Source organism: Hirundo rustica, chromosome 1 (assembly GCF_015227805.2).
Source record: "Hirundo rustica isolate bHirRus1 chromosome 1, bHirRus1.pri.v3, whole genome shotgun sequence".
In the NCBI taxonomy this organism is placed as follows: domain Eukaryota; kingdom Metazoa; phylum Chordata; class Aves; order Passeriformes; family Hirundinidae; genus Hirundo; species Hirundo rustica.
The window spans coordinates 65,469,436-65,487,483 of record NC_053450.1 but is presented as its reverse complement, the minus strand read 5'-3'; the positions used below and the strand labels follow the sequence as shown (position 1 = coordinate 65,487,483).

The window sequence follows — 18,048 nt, the reverse complement described above, 5'->3', positions numbered from 1 at the left end:
CCAGGGGAGGTTTAGGCTGGACAGTAAAATAATTTCTTCGCAGAAAATGTGCTTAGACATGGGAATGGACTGCGCAGGGAGGTGGTAGAGTCACTGTCAGGTGCTTAAGGAAAGTAAGGATGTGGCACTCAGTGCCATGGTCTAATTGACACAGTGGTGTTCAGTCACAGCTTGGTGATGTCAGAGGCCTTTTCCAACTAATGGATTATATTATATCATATTTGTTTTATTTATTTTTTTTATATTAAGAACACTTCTCTTTTTTTTTACAGAAATTACTGAGGACCTAGCATATCTTTAGGCTTCACCCACTGATCAAACTGGTCTGATGTAAGGAATCCCAGCTTTATAGCTGCTTCTTTTAACGTTGTCCCCTCTTTGTGCGCTGTTTTGGCAATCTTGGCTGCTTTATCATATCCTGTTACAAAAAAAACCCAACAAGTTATCCATTTGCAATTTTAGATGATTCGTTAGAGGTGAGAGAAAAGTGGGACACGGTCTTTGGAAAATTATTTGCTAGGTTTTACTATTACTGCTTAACTCAATTTGCAGGAAATGCACACCAAACATTTACTCCTTACTTGAAGTGAAAGTAGTTTTTGTTATTCTGGTCTTAATTAATTTAGATCAAAGATTTATGGGACCTTCTCCTTTAAAAAAATCTTCTACTGTAATCTTTCACTTGACCTCTAATAATGATAATTTAGGAAAAGAGGTACATAAATTCTCTCAATCTCCTTTTGACTCTAATCAGTTATTTTTCTAATACCCTGGCATGGCCACTGCAAGGAGAACACAGCTTTTACAACACCAATTGGTGATGTTGAAGTAAATTAACTTTTGACCTGATGTGGCCTCACAAGCATTGCAACAATACAAATTAAGTGTACAAAATAATGTTACCACAAAATATTTTGGTATGTTCTGAGAAGTTTTTGAGACTTAAACCTACCTATATGTGGGTTCAGTGCTGTTACCAACATCAGAGATTCATTCATCAGTTTGTTGATCCTATCCGTATTGGCTTGGATTCCAACTACGCAGTTGTCAGTGAAAGAAACACATACATCTCCTAGAAGTCTTGCAGAGTTTAAAACATTTTTAATCTAGCAAGAAAAAGAAAGAAATGCCAATTTTTAAATTCAGATATCACTAGTTGCACATTCTGACACTTTTGTTCATAGCCCTGCAATTTCAACCTATTTAACAGGCTATTCTCCTTCCACTATCTGAAGGGGCCGTACAGGGAAGGCAGAGAGGGACAGTTTGTCAGGACTTGTAGTGACAGGACAAGAAGCAATTGGTACAGACAGAAAAAGGGGAATTTAAGCTTGATATCAGGAAGAAATTCTTTACTGTGAGGGTGGTGAGGTACTGGAATAGTATCCCAGGGATGCTGTGGATGCCCCAATCTTGTCAGTGTTCAAGTGTTCACTGAGGGTTCTTTCTGTCCCTACGTTATCTAACTGTACAAACAATTACTTAAAAAGTCCTAGATATGCAAAACTTTATGAACTTACCATCATGGGCTTGAAGACATTCAGTTCAAAGTGTCCATTGCTTCCTCCTACAGTAACGGCAACATGATTTCCCATAACTTGGGCTGCCACCATGGTCACAGCTTCACACTGGGTAGGGTTCACTTTTCCTGGTTGTGAAAGGGAGAGAAAAAGGTCACCAAAGGAGAGGGAAGGGGAAAAACCAACCAACCAACCACCAGCAGCCTTTTACCAAATCACATTCAATAGAAAATATTTTGTAAGAGGTAACTTGTCTTACTCATCTGTATTGGCTCACCACAGAAAATATTTCCACAAATGATAGTAAATGAACTGTACTGTACCAATATCTTCTGCAAGGATTTGTAAAACAGCTATGGCTGTGTCCTAGGGTAACTTTATGATGCTTGTATCCCCAGCCATCTGTTCTGTTTGTGCTGTATATTGAGTCCTGTGCCTTTAAGACTGGTTCTAAGAGCAAGGAGAAGCGCAGAGTTTGTTTTGAGAAAACTGCCTGACTCCTCCACATTCTTCTGCGGACAGGGTGTTCGGCGGAGGCTTGGAGAGACTGCAGGACAGAGATTTATTTTTTTGCTTTTAGTTAGTTTCAGCTAGCTAGGGCAGAGAAATTCCCTGGACTGTTTTTTTCCCTTTTTTACTTGGAACTGTTTAAACCTGCTCTGGACTGAAAACCCAGGGGAGCACTGGGGGCTGCACCTGCGGCCCACCGGGGCCTGGAGCTCGGCATTTTCCAGCAGCGCCGGAGAGACTGGGACTGAGGAGAGACTGAGAGAGAGCCGAGCTACACCCACGGCAAGGACTTTCTCAATTTGCCATCTCACTTCAGAAGGAGAGGTTTTATTGTTTCATATTATTCATTCTTTATACTTGCATGTACTTCATTTGTTTAGTAAAATAGTTTTTTCCACTTTTCTCCAAAGAGGTTTTTTTACCGGACTGGTTGGAGGGAGGGGCCACTTGGGTTTGCTTCCCAGAGGGATCCTATACAGGGGTTTTCTCCCAAATTTGTCCCCAAACCAAGACACGCTGCTTCAGCAGTCTCCCATGACTCTGAGCATGAGCTCAACAGCTCAACAAGTGCATGAACTAAACAGCTGTTCATTACCAGAGCTCTTAATAGTCAAGAGGTTATAACCTGTCTTTACATGTGAAAGTTGGCATTTCTGGGAGATCACAAACAAATCTCACTCAGCTCAAGGAAAGAATTGATTTGATAGAATTACTTTGTGATAAAGTTAGTACACCCTGTCAGAAAAAAAAGCAAAACAGAAAAACCCAGGAAAACAATCCCCCACCAAAGCCAACAAACACAGCAAGTTAGAGTGGCCTCCAAGCAAGTTTGTTTTATCATTTAATTTTTAGACAATCCTGTTCAGAACATTCACTGTTTGCTTTTTTAGAGCCAGATGTGTTCATGACCTGTTTCTTTTACAGTTTATTATACAGGAGGAACAATCTTAGAATAGTTTTGGACGTACAATATTCATATGTACATACTTTTTTTAGGAGAGAAAAGGAATGATTACTAGCATTATTCCTTTCTTTCTTATCCTCCCATATAATGAGATCATTGCAGAAGGGAAAACGTGAGTGAGTAACACAAGTCACGCTAGGAAGTAGAGACTAAAGTCAAGTTACATGACAGTATTGCACAATTCACAGATTAAAGATTATTTCAGAAAAGCCTTTACCAAAATACTGTAGAGATTGTCCAATTCTAAAAGAAAGCTTTGAGAAGTATGCTTGTATTAATAAAGCCATATTCCTACAGATACTACTCTCCTCCATACACTAGCCAACACACCACTGTGCAAACATTTTTATGAACAGAGGTTTTGGTAAACAGAGCAGTAGATAAAACCTGAGAGAATCATGGACTTACTGACATTTGTGATGGTGTCTGGTAAACATTTGTTAAGCGACAGTGGTCAAAACAAAAAAAATAAAGAAACAGGTCATTTTTTTTCTCCATATGTGTTCTCTGTACCTGGCATGATGCTGCTCCCTGGTTCATTTTCAGGCAGGATGAGTTCTCCCAGTCCAGAGCGTGGTCCAGAGCCCAGGAAGCGAATGTCATTAGCTATTTTCATCAGACTGCACGCCACTGTGTTCATAGCTCCACTGAGCTCCACTAAAGCATCGTGAGCTGCAAGAGCTTCAAACTTATTTGGAGCAGTGACAAAAGGCAAACCTACAGGGAGAGGGTGTAAACATTAAACCAGTGAAGCACTTCCTTGCAGACATAAACCAGACAATCAAACACATAACTAGCTTAGTAAAAAATTAAAAATTATCATCTCTTTCCTCTAGAGCTTTCTTCAAAAACATACTTCCTGAAGTAAATTAAATACAAAAAGACACAAGGAAAGTCAATAAAATCTAGAAGAGTGTAAAATTTGAGCATCCACCTACAAAGGTACAAATTTCAAGCCTTCATAGTGTGTTGCATTCTAAGCATTGTTTCTGCACCACAGTGTTTTGTGAATGTCAATAATCTTTCAAAAGTTAGCCCAACTTAGGCCTTTCTTGCATTAAATCAAGTTAGATACTTTAGATTGTTAATTGCTGTGATGCTTTCAGTTATAAAAATAGATGTTTCTGCAGCACAGTGCAGGCATTAGGGTAAGTAAGAAGTAAACACAATGGAAAGGAGCAGTAAGCCAGCCAGAACATGGGAAAGCTGGATCAGACTTGGGAGGATGCCTGCCAACAGCAAGAGCACAGATGCAATGGAAGGAACAGCTCTGTTTATGTTAATTAAATGACTGAGATGTAAGCCTAGGTTCCATCATGAAAAACATTTCTTCAGGACTTTGCCCTGGAAGTACTTCAGGACCTTTGCCCCAGCAGAACGGGACTGTAAAAAACGACAGACATCACTAAGGACAGACTGTGGGCTGGACTTCTGCACACCCCCCCAGAACCCAGAACCACTCATCTGAGCTTTCAGCACCAGCTCAAAGGAGAGCAGCATAATTCCCGTAACTTCCAGTGTTTTGCACTTCCTGACAAACACCAAATCCCACCCAATTTGCAATGGGCTTGTGAACTGCACAGCTGCCTTCTCAGTTACAGAGATCCATCCAAACTTCTCCTTTTGTTCTTGCCAATAAAACACCCTCTCTAAGAGCATGAGGAACTTCAGGAGTCTGCCCTACTCATACAACCTGCCCATACAGGACACAAAACATCCACTGACATGGGAGAGCTTCCTAATGCCACCGAAACATGCCCTATATTGCTCCTGGCAGCTGTTGTTTACAGCAAGTTACTTCTCTTTCAGGGTACAAGACAGTCTCGACCCCCTGAAAGACAATGATTAATAGATCCATTGAAACAAAAATACTGTCACTAAGCAATTACAGATTTTACAGCAAATATAAATGACAGATGTACACATTTGTTTGGGGGGCATTTTGAAAACTGATACTGTGACACAAAAGATCTGGTTTACAGATCAAAAAACTCAATTGCACTGTAAATTAAGTTTTAAGATCTATAAAGACAGAATCAAAAAAACAAGACAGTTAACTTTTATTTTTTCATATGGAAAAACCAGAGTGGCATTGGAAGCATTTTCTTCCTTCTTTTGCACCAAGTCACTGTAAATTAAGAGAGCCAGAGGAGCAAAGAGCATGACAGAAGCATTATAGTTGGGCTAATAATAGAAGTTTGAAACTGTATCCATATCCAAAGAGGCTTCCTTGGATAGACAACATAATTTCAGTCACTTTTAACACACTGAGTAAAATTATAAAAATGCATTGTACGAAAAATCCGAAGTGGAAGGCATGTAACACATGCCATTAACAAAAGTTTCATGTTAAAATAAAAATACAGCTTAAGCTTAGGAGAAGTATGGAAACTGGACAGACTTCGTTTGAATTTGACTGCATGTTACAAACACTGCTTTACTGATAACTCACTCCCGAATATCGTTCCTCACCCGTCAGTTCAGCCACTTTAGCAGCAACTTTCTCAGCAAAGCCAATTCTTGTGTTCAATCCCGTGCCAACTGCAGTCCCGCCCGCTGCCAGCTGATACACCCTAGGCATGGTGGATTCAATCCTGGCCACACCATACTTAATTTGCTGCACATAGCCACTAAACTCCTTTGAAAGAAAGGAGAACAAAGTTAAGGAACAAAGACAACAATCAAGAATAACCATCTAGATTACTGTAAATTTTTAACATGATTTGACTAATTCCTTCAAAAATCTGAAGGCACTAAACTTCACCCAAATGCTAAATCTGAGCATGTTTTCATTAAGAGGGAAAGTATACATCTATTGCAGGACTGCTCCCATGCTACAAAAAATTATACATTAAGCAAATCTTAATATACAAAAGCATATACATAATGCATCTTTCTCTCATACTTTATCTTAGTTGCATACTTAGAGGATCTGATTCCATAGTAAATCAGCTCCAAGATTACATTAATGTTCTCAAAGTACAGAGAGAAATGGATCTTGGACTTTGTTCACTTAATTTTACTTAGTAAAAACCCCACCTGTGCATTCTTGGAAAAAATTCATAAATTCTCCCTGCTTTTCTATCAATTCAGTTTAATTCCTTAATAAATTACTGTAATATAAGCCATTCCTGACAATATGATTACATTTTCCATCTTTTATATATATGTACACATTTATACACACAAGATTATGTATTGCAAACTTTCATTCACAATACTCAGTAGTTTTGTGTGTTGGCAAAACATAGTTTACATAAATTTACAGATTATAACAACAACTGCCTCTTCCCTATAATGTCAGTGTAAACAGAAAAACTGTGCTGTGGTATCTGGTAATGAAACATAATTTAAAAATAATTAATATTTTACTACTGTTAGAAATAAAACACATATGGAAAAAATTAATAAAAAATACGATGCATGTATTAGAGTACAGCATATCCAGTGAACTCCAGAACAGACTGAAAATACTCAGGCTGAGATTCAGCCATTTTCCTATATTTTATCCTAAACTATCAACTTAATTTAGGTGCCCTTAAGTTTGAATTTTTCAAAGAAATGCATAATTTTTAATTTTTTTTTTTTTTTTACCTGCCCAAGTGTAAGTGGAACAGCATCTTGTGTATGAGTGCGCCCTATTTTTATGATTTGGGAAAATTCTTTGGATTTCCCTTCGAGTGCATTCTGTAGCTTCTTTAGTCCAGGTAACAAGACCTCATTAACCTCCTGGGCAGCAGCAATATGCATGGCTGTTGGGAAAGTGTCATTTGAACTCTGTGGAGAAAATTCAAGAGATTAATTTACAAGCTTTTTTCATCACTGTTGCTGTAAGATGTACATGTATGGCTTTATTCTCTTTATCTCATAAACTATTAGAAACTAAACTAAGAGTAAGCAACTTAGGGGTGTTCCACAAGGTCAGTTTCTCATTAATAAATCAACTTTTTATGACTACACCCACACAAAGTTAAATTTAATAGACTGTTCATAACAACCTTGGGACAAAAAAAAAAAAAAAAAGAAAAAGAATCACTATAGTAGTTATGAGAGATGGCTAACAAACGGACAGATAATTTTAGAGGAACTGTAGGTGACTTCAAAACACACATGTTGCTTTAGTAATATTAAATCCATAGTTCACAGAATACTGAGTAAGCACAAAGGATCAGGAAGGGAAACAACCAAATCAGTGGCTTAATCTTTCCTTCAAGGTAGGTGAAGTTTAAGAGAGAAGTATAATAAAAATGTCTACCAAACTTTTAGAAACTGGACCTATATTTAACATCTTTAAGAATGTAGCAGTGGTTGTCACAAGGCTACCACTGCCTAATACATTATGTGTGAATTTATCTATCATGAATGACTTCAAAATTTCTAATCTGAAAAGCTCATACTGTCACTGAAAATCATCTTAAAGTTCATTTAAACTGAAAAAAAAAACCCCAGAAAATTGCTGCCAAAGTGGTCCACAAAACTTTTTTTTTTTTTTTAACCTAAACAGTAAATACAATAAAACTCAAAATTCACAATTCAAAGACACAAAACTTTTGAAATTAAAAGCAGTATAAAACAAGTGTAACAACCTGGCTTTTGTTAACATGATCATTGGGATGCACTGGCTTTTTGCTTCCCAGTGTGCCTCCCATTATCTCAATTGCTCTGTTGCTGATGACTTCATTAACATTCATATTGGTTTGAGTTCCAGACCCAGTCTGCCACACCACCAAAGGGAAATGATCATTTAATTTTCCTTCAGCTACCTATAATGGAAAAAAACAGAGAAAAATTGTTCCACTAGGGAAAAAAAAAAAAAAAAGCATAAACCTGAAAATTTTATTGCCACAATTAAAATTATGCTCTCCATTATATTTTTTATCTACATATAGCAATTAGTGGATTTACACTAGAATAATTAAGATGTTTTAATGCAGTATCAGATATTAAAAGGGAAAAAAACATTTGCTATGCTTTTTGAAACCACTGAATTGTGAAATACAGAGATATTTAGAATTTGCTTTCATGTTCTACAGGCATGGACAGAAAATATTTTTAAAAGGTACTTCAGGTTACATCTTCTCTCTGTGTAACTAGACTCTGGTATCTCTCAATAAAGAAATTCCATACAGGGACGTTCCAGACCTCTTACACCTATAGACATTACATGGTGCATCAATGAAGCCAGTAGATGGCTGCACGTATCAAACACCTCCTTCCTGTAAGGTACTCTCCTGCTTGATCAAAATTTTTTGGAGCCTGTTGAATCTTCGACACAGTAAGAGTTTTCTAAACATGTGTTTGTGATAGTATCAAAAGCTGTGCTCAGAAGTATCACCCCCACACAGACTGGCCCCAGAAAAACAAAGGAGCTGTTGTCAAAATTCTGAGGCTACACAATCAGATTATGAGGATACATCAGTCCTCCTGCAATCACGCTTTTCAAGAAAGGATCTTCTGTATTTCCCATCTTACACAGGGGCAACATTCCCACCTCCAAGAGTAACTTGATTCCTCTTTCTGTTTAAGTTGTATTAGAAAATTATTTTGGAGGTGAGAGAAAGGGTATCATAGCAGGGCTGTTTTTAGAACACAATAAAGAAAGCCACAAACAACTTTCAGAATTTATGAATCTAAACTCAGGAGCCTTAATCCACCAAAAGTTCCATTCCACTTTTAACTAGGGGAACCCTAGAAACCAGAAGAAGAGCCTGGAGATATTCTGGAGTTCTCCAAATCTATTGGGTTTTGGGACTTAAGGTGCTACAGTGGCAGCTTCTGCCACCACTGAAATATTTTTAAGCTAGTCAGGACAAGAAAACTCTGTTAAAAATCCTTCTAGATGAACAAATCTGTTGATTTATTCAAACCAAAACACCTGGTATTATCACACCTCAAATAATGGTCACTCACAACTCACTGTACTTGGGTGGCATTCATCAACATGCATTTGAACATTCTATCATTTCTTTACATGCAAGAAATAAAATAGCAAAATGTTATATTATGATCTCTGGAGAACAAGATTTACTAACAGGAAACGCTTTCCTCTAACAATCTGAGAAATGCAATCCCCCAACCTCCTGTGAAAAGCTGAACAGAAGTACAGTGCAAGCTGCAGTATTTTGAACAGCTTGTTCCTACCTCATTTGCCGCCTGTACAATGGCTTTAGCAATCTTCGGGTCGAGACCATAGTCTTGATTTACTTCAGCAGCTGCCCTCTTCAAGATGCCAAAAGCCCTTATGACTTGGACCTGAGACACAAGGGGAAGTTTAAACACACAATTTCTTTCCCCCAAAGGACATGACATCAATTTATAGTGCATGCCTAGTTCTAAATCAAACTCCTTCTGATCTTAAATCCAGCAGGAGAGCAATCCAGTCATCTGACCTAGGCACCCACTGACAGCACCATTCCTCCAAACAGTCCAGAGGGCAGCACACAGCTGGTTTTACAAGCCCAGGTGTGCTCTGTGTTATCTGAAGTTACATGCATTAGAATCGAACTGGCTCCATTCCTAAAACAGCCTTTTGAGGGAAAGCTGACAGATTTCACTATATGGAGAGTCAGTATATGACAAAGCACACGCACATTAATGGCCTATGCACATCTACACGTGACAAATCAGGTTTTTATCAACTCGTGCTATATTAGACTACTTCAATAACAAACTACATAAATGCTACATCAAACTACTGCATTTGCTTCTTCATCTTCGTAAAGATGAAAGACAGATTTCTATTCATCTTGGTTATTAAAAAATAAAGCAACACCATAAAATTATTCAAAAGCACTATTCAATTTATTTAAATACAACAAGAAATATTTCTACCGGAATAATATATTGCCATGAAATATACATTCTACACTTAATTAAAATTCAAAATTGCTCACACTTCCAGCAAAAGCCTAAGAAGGTATTCAGAGGGTATTCACTTTCACATACACAACATACTCTAGAGAAGAGCACAGATTTGAATTACTTACTGGCATCCTTTCTGAAACACCTCCAATCTTGAAGTTCATTGTAGACCTTACGGTTTGAGCACCATAGTATTTGTCACTTGGGACCTTCAGCTCACCAAAGGTATCATACTCTATCCTGAAAGCCTCTTGAGAAGACTACAGAAAAGGAAAAAAAAAAAAAACAACAAAAAAACACTGGCAATCAGTATATTCTTTTTGAAAGCAGGTAGTCAGGAAAAAGAAGATGGAAAAAAATACAAAGCCAAGACACGCAGCTAGTCACAGGTATGTTTCTAATTATATCTTCAAAGTTGAGACATTTTTCTAGTTTGAGCAGTTGTCTCACTAAAAGCCACAAGCACGAACTGTGTACCATAGCTGACCCTGGTGACAGGCAGCAACTACAAAGCTGAAGGCCTTGGTGCCCAGGGCATGAAACCTCATCCTGATTAGACTATTTCTCCTTTTTAAAGAATCTTAGTTCCCAATTTACAGAATGGGTGTTTTGTTAAAACCCAGCTGAAGCAGTAGCATGGTAAGAATTCAGGCAGCATCCACGTAATCAACACACATGTAACATAATTCCTATTTGAAATTCACACTGCACCAGACACTTAATACTGTAAGGGAGAAAAGACTAATCCAGTACCAAGTTACTGACCATTAATTATCCTTTCTAGCCTAATAAACCAGGAACACAGATGCTCCCTAGCTGCGCAACACAAAGGAACTATATCTAGGTATATTTTGTGCAATATTTATGTATGGTAATATTTCTGTGTCATGTATCCACCTAGCAGCACCTGTTATTATCTAACACAGGCACAGCTAAATTAATTTTAGCTGACAGACCTCCAAAAAAGTAATTCTTTACTTTTTGTAAAACAAACAGCCCATTAATTTGTGATGATGTGATCACATTCATATGCAGCTCTACAAAGATTATGGGAACTGGCAAGAAGCAAGAACAGCTTACTCCTCCTCTTTCCACACCTTGGTCAGCAAGGTCACAATCTTCTGTGAGAATGGTATTCATCCTTTCCCAGGAGAGGACATTACCTTCAGGAAGAGGGAGTAGTCTTTTTCATTTCTTTATCATGGTTAGAGTAAAACAACCTCAGCCCTGTAAGCAGGGTATATACATATACAATGCTGGGTTCCTGACATAACCACGACCCTCAGGGGTGAGTCCTTGGGAAGTAAACCTCTTTATCAATAGAGTCAAGTCAGTCTTGCAGTGCAGTGAAAGACAAAAATCAAATGTGGAACTATCAAGAAAAGCAGAGGATACAAACAGGAACACTGCTGTGCCACCATGATACATTGACAGTCTGAGGTCTTTGTGCAGATTTGGTTCTTTCATCCCCAAAACATGTTATTACTGTAAAGAGTTCAAAGGCAATAAATAAAGCTGACAGAAGCTAGGGAGCAGATGTCTCAAGACAAGTGACTTTTTTGTTCAGAAGAAAAGATAACCCAGGGATTGAAGGAAAACTGAGGTATAACCAGTAGCAACTGCTCACTGTCTCTTCCAATACAAGACACAGGAGCCCTAACATGCTTGTAGGAGTCAGGTTCAAAGCAAGGGAAAGGGAGCAGCTCTTCACACAAGTCATAGACTGAAAAAACTCCTTGCCAGCTGATGCTGAGGATGCAAGAAGTTCACAAGACTTCAGGGAAGATAAGCCCACAGAAGAAAGATCTAAACTGGGTTATTACATAGACAAATCATAGACTCGGGAAACTCCCTGATGTGAAAATCATGGAATCATTAAGATGGGAAAAGTCCTCAAAGACCATTAAGTCCAACCTCTGACCAAACATCACCATGTCAACTAAAGCACAGCACTAAGTGCCACAGCCAGCTCTTTTGTAAACAATTCCAGTGATTCCACCACTTTCTGGGCAGCCCGTTCCAATGTCTGATCACCCTCCCAGTGAACAAGTTTTTTCTGATGTTCAACATGAATCTTCCCTGGGTGCAGCCTGAGGTCATTTCCTCTCATCCTGTCACCAGCTGTTTGGGAGAAGAAGCCAACCCTCACCTAGCAACACCCTCCTTTCAGGAGCTGTAGAGAGTGCTAAGGTCCCCCCAAGCCTCCTTTTCTCCAGGCTAAACAACCCCAGCTCCCTCAGCTGTTCCTCACAAGACTTGTGCCCCTCACCCTTTATCAGCTTCATTGCCTTCCTCTGGACACACTCCAGCACCTTCTTATATTGAGGGGCCCAGAACAGGACACAGCACTTGAGGTGTGGCCTCAGCAGTGCTATGTACATAAAGAATTTGGGTCAGAAAATGAGGAAAGCATAATCTATGTCAACGCAGTTGGTACTCTTCCCTAGGAGTCCACTTCTGAAGTTAGACTGTTCCTCTCTCTTCTTTCTTCATTTTATTTGCTCATTCTTCAGTGGGTCTAGGTGTTCTTGGACAGAGGAACAGCTGGGTATTGGCCAGAACACCCTCTCCAGCAGCCCTGACCTTCTGCCTGCCCAGGTTTGCATCACCATGGACGGCAAGCCGCAGCAGAGAGAAGTGTCATAGCCTCTTTACTGTCCTAAGCATCACTCCCAGCCAGATAGAGACACTCTGCCATCAGGGACCATCAGTCACATACCAGAGACACCAGCCCTGCTCACTTTTGGTACTTCAGAGGAGGTGGTGCCTGTGAACTGGAAGAAACTGCAGCCCAGCCCACAACAATGGTTAGCACTCACATGGCTATCCCGCTTCCCACACTGTTGGGATTCAAGAAATCCCTGAGCTAAGGCTGTGGGAAAAATCCCCCTGGTTAGGGTGAGAGAAATCTGACCCTCAAAGCTTCATGGGAGTTCTGTATGTTAATAAGACTAGAAAGTTCTCTGGTCTCTGTCCCATGATTGTTTTATTTTTACTGCAGTGTTATGAATATCTGTTATCGTGTTTACCCCATTGGACCCTATCCCTCAGACTCCACCTAAACCTTACCCTGTATAAAGTTACTCTAACCCCTGGCCCTTTCCATGCACCCCCATACAGAGTTTGGATCACTGTTCCTTGTTTTGCTCATTAAACTCAGTTCTGTTTCGGGCTGCACCAAAGCGTGCCCATCCTTCCTCATATCAGCCATGGCAGATTCTCATCCAACAGCTCTGAGAATCACAGATTTGTCAGGGTCTGCAATAGCACATCTTGTGTTTTGGCTGAGGCTCTCCCCGGCACTGACTCCTCAAAACCAGAAACCTTAACGTGGAACAGTAAGTCATTCCTATGTTCTTTAATCCTTTGTCCTGCTTGAGTCACTTGGCATTCATTTACACACTAACAAGAAACAGAATATAGCAAATGCTTCTTTAGCATATCACTACCAAAAATGTTTAATTGGGATGCTTGTGGGTCTTACCATACATGTGTGTACATTAATATTCCAAAGGATGGGATCACTGACTCACTGTCTTTCAAATCCCTGCTTCTGACATTTGGGCACCTTGTAAAAGCCTTCGCAGAGCTGGATAAGCAGAACTCACTCAGCTCCAAGCCCAGCTCCAAGCCCAGTGGTTTAATAACTGAAAGTATTCACCCTCAAACAATATAAAAAGTTAAACTACGTGCAACCTTTTAGACCAAAAAGCTAGCAGTTGCACAACTGTTTCCTCAAACTTACATAATTCCAATGTCAACAATGGTGAAACAAAGATAAATAGGATCAGAACATCCTCATACAAGTACCTTTCAATAATGAAATCATTATTAAAAAAAACACCCTTTCCTAGCCAATTCCCCGCTCATAAATTCCAATGAAGTTAACAGGGTAAGGTGCTTTAAGAAGAATGTCATTTGCTGATTCCTAGTGTAACAGATGCCATCATGTAAAAAAAGCCAAGTGATGTTTTCCATGCAGACTGAAGGAACTGACCTGTGTCATTACTCTCAGGCTGGTGCAGCAGCATGCAGCAGCCACTGTCTGAGTGTGAATGTAACAAACAATAATATTCAACTTCTTGAGCAGCTTTATGTGCTGAAGGTCCCAGTTCCTCTATGCAAAGTGGTTTCTGCAGTCACCCCCTGACTCAGAGGACTAGCTGTAAAATGGTGCATCAGTGGCACCATCAACAACCTACTCCATCAGCCCTCTACTCTCCCATTCCTGGACCTCAGGAGAAGCCAAAAGGAGACTTCGAAACTCGGCCAGTAGCCAACATGAGCTCCTGTGCTCACCTAATTTCTATCCTAGCTACAAGCAAAGCTCTGCTCACAACTATTGTTCCACACATTTGCAAAACTTTTTCTTTTTTTTTTTTTTTTTTTTTTTCCTTAGGAGGCCTGACAAGGTGTGCTCAGCTCTCCGAAATCCCTGGAACCCAAACACAGTCCAAAGCTTACAGCTAGGCAAATAGAAATGTACTTCTGCCTTGTTGCAGGGACCTGATCAGAACTGATTGCACCATAAAACACCAGAGATACTCAAACGGCAGAACTGCCTCAATAATGCTTCCTGTGGAAAATTACATTCGCATTTATGGATGCAGTGACTTTTGGATATAAGTATTTCAATTCAAAGAACCATCATTTTTAGCATGTCAAAAGCAGTCTTTTGAAGCTATAAGAATGTGCACTTTATGTTTTACTGCTCTCCTTTAGCAGATGAAGAATGCTTCCATTTTTAAGCATAGTTCCTCTTAATAACATAACTCGAGTCACAAAAATCTGTAATTTACCCTTTAGAACCCAAACCCAAGTATTTTACAATGTTCAGCTACAAGAGGACTGTTATGACAATTCCATGTAAAACATCTTGTGCAATTTAGCTCTAAGTAAAAGCAACACAATAAACATACCAGGACAGCATGAATATTTAGTTGTATCTACATACATAATGGATTCTAAAACAACTCCTGCTACTGAGAAAATCTCTACAAACATCAGAAAGTGATGGCTTGGGTTTGTTGGGTGGCTATTTTTTTTTAATTTAAATACTGGTTAGTACATCTTTTGGTGGCTCCTCTTTTACATAAAAACATACAGAATTTTTCCTGTAGTAATTCTACAGCTGCTTGACTTCCAAGTCCACTGAGGGATGTTTTAGGTAGTGCTGTTATTTAAACTCAAGGAACTCTTAACACACACAGGACTGCAAAGAGCAAAACACATCTCTTTCTTGTAAGACTACAGATCAGACTCATAAATACCAAGTTTTCAGCAAATGAATGAAGGCCTTGATTTGTAATGTTTTTCTCAGAAAATACTAAACGGCAAAATAGAAAAGGGAACCATCCAACAGGCCAGTGGTTTGGCACCAGTTTTCTTACGAAGTTTCACCCACCGTGAAGTTTTTTCATTTGCTGGGAAGCTTATATTATCAAATGCTATTTTTTACACCTTCATCAATATTACAGACTGTAAAGTGGTGTTGTAGATAAATTTATTAACTAATTTAGTAAGCTAAGGAATCAGTAAAATCCCAAACACAGAATCTCCTGCTGAGATTCTTCTAAGTCTACATTACCTCGTTTTAAGGATTGAACTCACAAAGATACCCCTGAGACTAAGACTTCCATGCAACATCCAACGTGTTAGTACTGAGACTTGAAGTTCCTTATCCAAATAGTGTTTCTGCTTCTGTGCTGAACCGCATGCAACAATCAAGTCCCGCTCGCATCTGAGCCCGACAATCAACTGATTAGACAGGAATATCTACTAATGATGCCAACTAGAAGTACCGGGCAGCTCTCTGTAGTTCTATAGTTTTCAGGCAGGCCCAAAGCTTTTCCAGTGACGAATATTCCCATTCCCGTAAGAATACAGCTTTTTATTATTTGCACCTCAACAGCTCCAAGAAAGCGCCTGAAATTCCTGTGGAAGGAGCTGCCGCAGAGCGCAGCTCTGTGAAGGAGGTCCTGCAGCACCACCTCTCCTGCCCGGCCGCACCGCGCCTGGGCCGTGAATCTCAGGCCGGGCAGCGCCACGGGAGAGCTCCGCGCTGCACACCCCGGCCTGCCCGGCAGCGGCTGCCGAGCGGGGCCGAGCCGGGACGCGGGAAAAGGTCGCACAAGCCCGGCAGAGGACGGCGGACTCGTCTTCCCGGTGCCGGCGCGCTGCCGACGGAGCAACACACGGCGCTGAAGCCCCGATGCCGCCGGCGGCCGCCGCTCCCCTCGTCACCGCCCGCTCCCCGATCCCTGCGGGGCGGGGGCGGAGCGAGGGCGGCGGCGGCCGGCGGTGGCACTTAGAGGTCACGGCTCCCCGCTCCCCGCCCGGGGCTTACCATGGCGGCGCGGGGCGGCGCCGGGATCCAGCGGCCGAGGGTGGCGGGAGGCAGCGGGGGCGGCGGGCGGGACAGGAGGAGACCTGCGGAGCGGCCGAGGCGGCGGCAGGCTCGGAGTGAGCGGTGCATGGTGGCGGGGGCTGGGAGCATCGCGGGGGCGGGAGGCGCGGCGGGACCGCCCCGGACGAGCGTCACGGTGCCGCCGGCTCCCGGCCCCGGAGGCTGCGCTGCGCCAATCGGCGGCTGCTGGAGCCGCGGCGGGCCCTGAGCGCGGCCCCGGGGCGGCTCTGCCCGGCCTGGGAAAATCTGGGAAAACCCGCCCGCCCCGGGCGAAGGGCAGCGGGAAAAGCTGCAGCAGCGATTTCTCCACCAGAGAAAAAGAAAAAAAAAAAAAAAAAAAAAAAAAAAGTACGAGCTTGTTCTGCCTTACTGTAGCCTTTTCAAAGATGGGTAAAACCTTACTCCCTCCTTCCTAATGACAGTCAAGGCTCCTTTTATCAAAAAAAGCCAAGTCAAGGTGTAGCCCCCCTTACTTCCGGCCTAAGGCAGTGCTCCGACGCGCTACATCTCTCCCTGGTGCAAAGTCCAGAAACCCTTCGAGAGTGAAAGGTGTATTCAATTTTTCCACCCAGCAGCAGCAACATTCCAACATTTCAGGTTTTCCAACATTCTGAGGTTTTTTCCCAAAAGCAGCCAACATTCAGCCGTGAAGAAAACTGTGGGTGTGGGGTTTGTTTGTATTTTTTCTTGTTTGTTTGGGGTTTTTTGTGTCTAATACAGAGAATGCCTCATTCCATTGCAGTCTGCATAGGTACCCTTCAGTCCTCCAAGAACTGGGTCTTTCACAGAAATGCTCCCAGAAACTGCTCTGTTAATGCCTTACAAGTTACATCCTGGCACTAAAAGCACACTGAATTCGAGTCTTGTAAACTTTAATATTTGGGCAAGTCTTTTTGCCCCTTGGCTCCTCTGAGAAGAGTCTGGGAAATACACATGCCACTAAAATGGCTTCAGAAGTTCCAGAGACAATAAAGATTGGGTAATATTATTATCAATATTATTCTATATCAGAGGAAGTAGTGAAAGTCCCTTTTTTCATTCAATAAACCAGTATAACACTACAAAAAATAACTACTTTGTCGCTAGAGGACACAAAAAAAATTATACTCACTCAGTCTGTTGTCAGAGCAAAAAGAGGGGCATTTATTTCTTGACCTCGATTTATATAGATTCTGGACAATGACCAGGGATTGGAGAATAAGGTTGCCACCTCCACAACCCCACTGATCAAACTAGAAGTCCATCAATTATCCCTCCTCCAAAGAGGAATGTAGTAACAATCACTTTGTTTACGTTACTACCCATGAGAAACTCCACTACAAAAATGCAAACAATCAGAAGGCTAAAATCTCAGGGCAACACTACTACTATAACATCATCTTCTTCAAGTATTACAGTCAGCAACTAAGATGCTTAAGTCCCCACATCACAAAGTTCAGCATCTCCATCTTGTCTAAAACTACTGCAATGAATAGCTGGACTTGGAAGGGATCTCTGGAGGTCATCTAGTCTAACCCTCCTCTGCACACCAGCAGGTTCACCGGGAGCAGGCTGCATAGGATCACATCGAGGCAGACTTTTATCTCCAGAGGAGCTTCCACGTTTTTGGGCAGCCAGTTCCAGTGCTCCACCACTCTCAAAAGTATCATCTCCCTCATATTTAGATGGAAGTTCCCGTGCTTCAGTTTGTGCCCACTGCCCCTTGTCCTCTCACCGAGCATATTTCTTTCTCTTAAAATATGTAAATAACTACACATTCACAATAAGAGCATTGTAATCATACACAG

The 18,048-nt window shown here is 41.0% G+C and overlaps 1 protein-coding gene across 3 annotated transcripts; it reads right to left on the bottom strand.

Annotated features, from left to right (window-relative positions):
- Positions 1-201: 201 nt before the first annotated feature.
- FH (fumarate hydratase) lies at positions 202-17,391 on the bottom strand. 3 transcript variants are annotated; one of them, XM_058423327.1, is made up of 10 exons: positions 17,373-17,391; positions 9,981-10,115; positions 9,136-9,246; positions 7,581-7,757; positions 6,589-6,771; positions 5,467-5,632; positions 3,508-3,711; positions 1,521-1,648; positions 953-1,106; positions 202-418 (listed from the first exon to the last, which is right to left on the bottom strand). In XM_058423327.1, exons 2-10 carry the CDS (start codon positions 10,017-10,019, stop codon positions 276-278), a joined length of 1,305 nt encoding a protein of 434 aa, XP_058279310.1. In that variant the 5' UTR covers positions 10,020-10,115; positions 17,373-17,391; the 3' UTR covers positions 202-275. The 3 variants fall into 3 exon arrangements, with proteins under 3 accessions (XP_058279310.1, XP_039922429.2, XP_058279316.1); XM_040066495.2 differs by lacking the exon at positions 17,373-17,391 and adding an exon at positions 16,202-16,335; XM_058423333.1 differs by lacking the exon at positions 17,373-17,391 and adding an exon at positions 15,759-15,777.
- Between the last annotated feature and the right edge of the window lie 657 nt (positions 17,392-18,048).

Coding starts and splice junctions, on each gene's coding strand:
- FH (XM_040066495.2), bottom strand. CDS start 16,330: ATGCACCGCTCACTCCGAGCCTGCCGCCGCCTCGGCCGCTCCGCAGGT. Junction 6,772..7,580: donor ATCATGTTAACAAAAGCCAG/GTTGTTACACTT, acceptor TTTTCTCCACAG/AGTTCAAATGACACTTTCCC. Junction 3,712..5,466: donor TAAAGTGGCTGAACTGACGG/GTGAGGAACGAT, acceptor CTCTCCCTGTAG/GTTTGCCTTTTGTCACTGCT.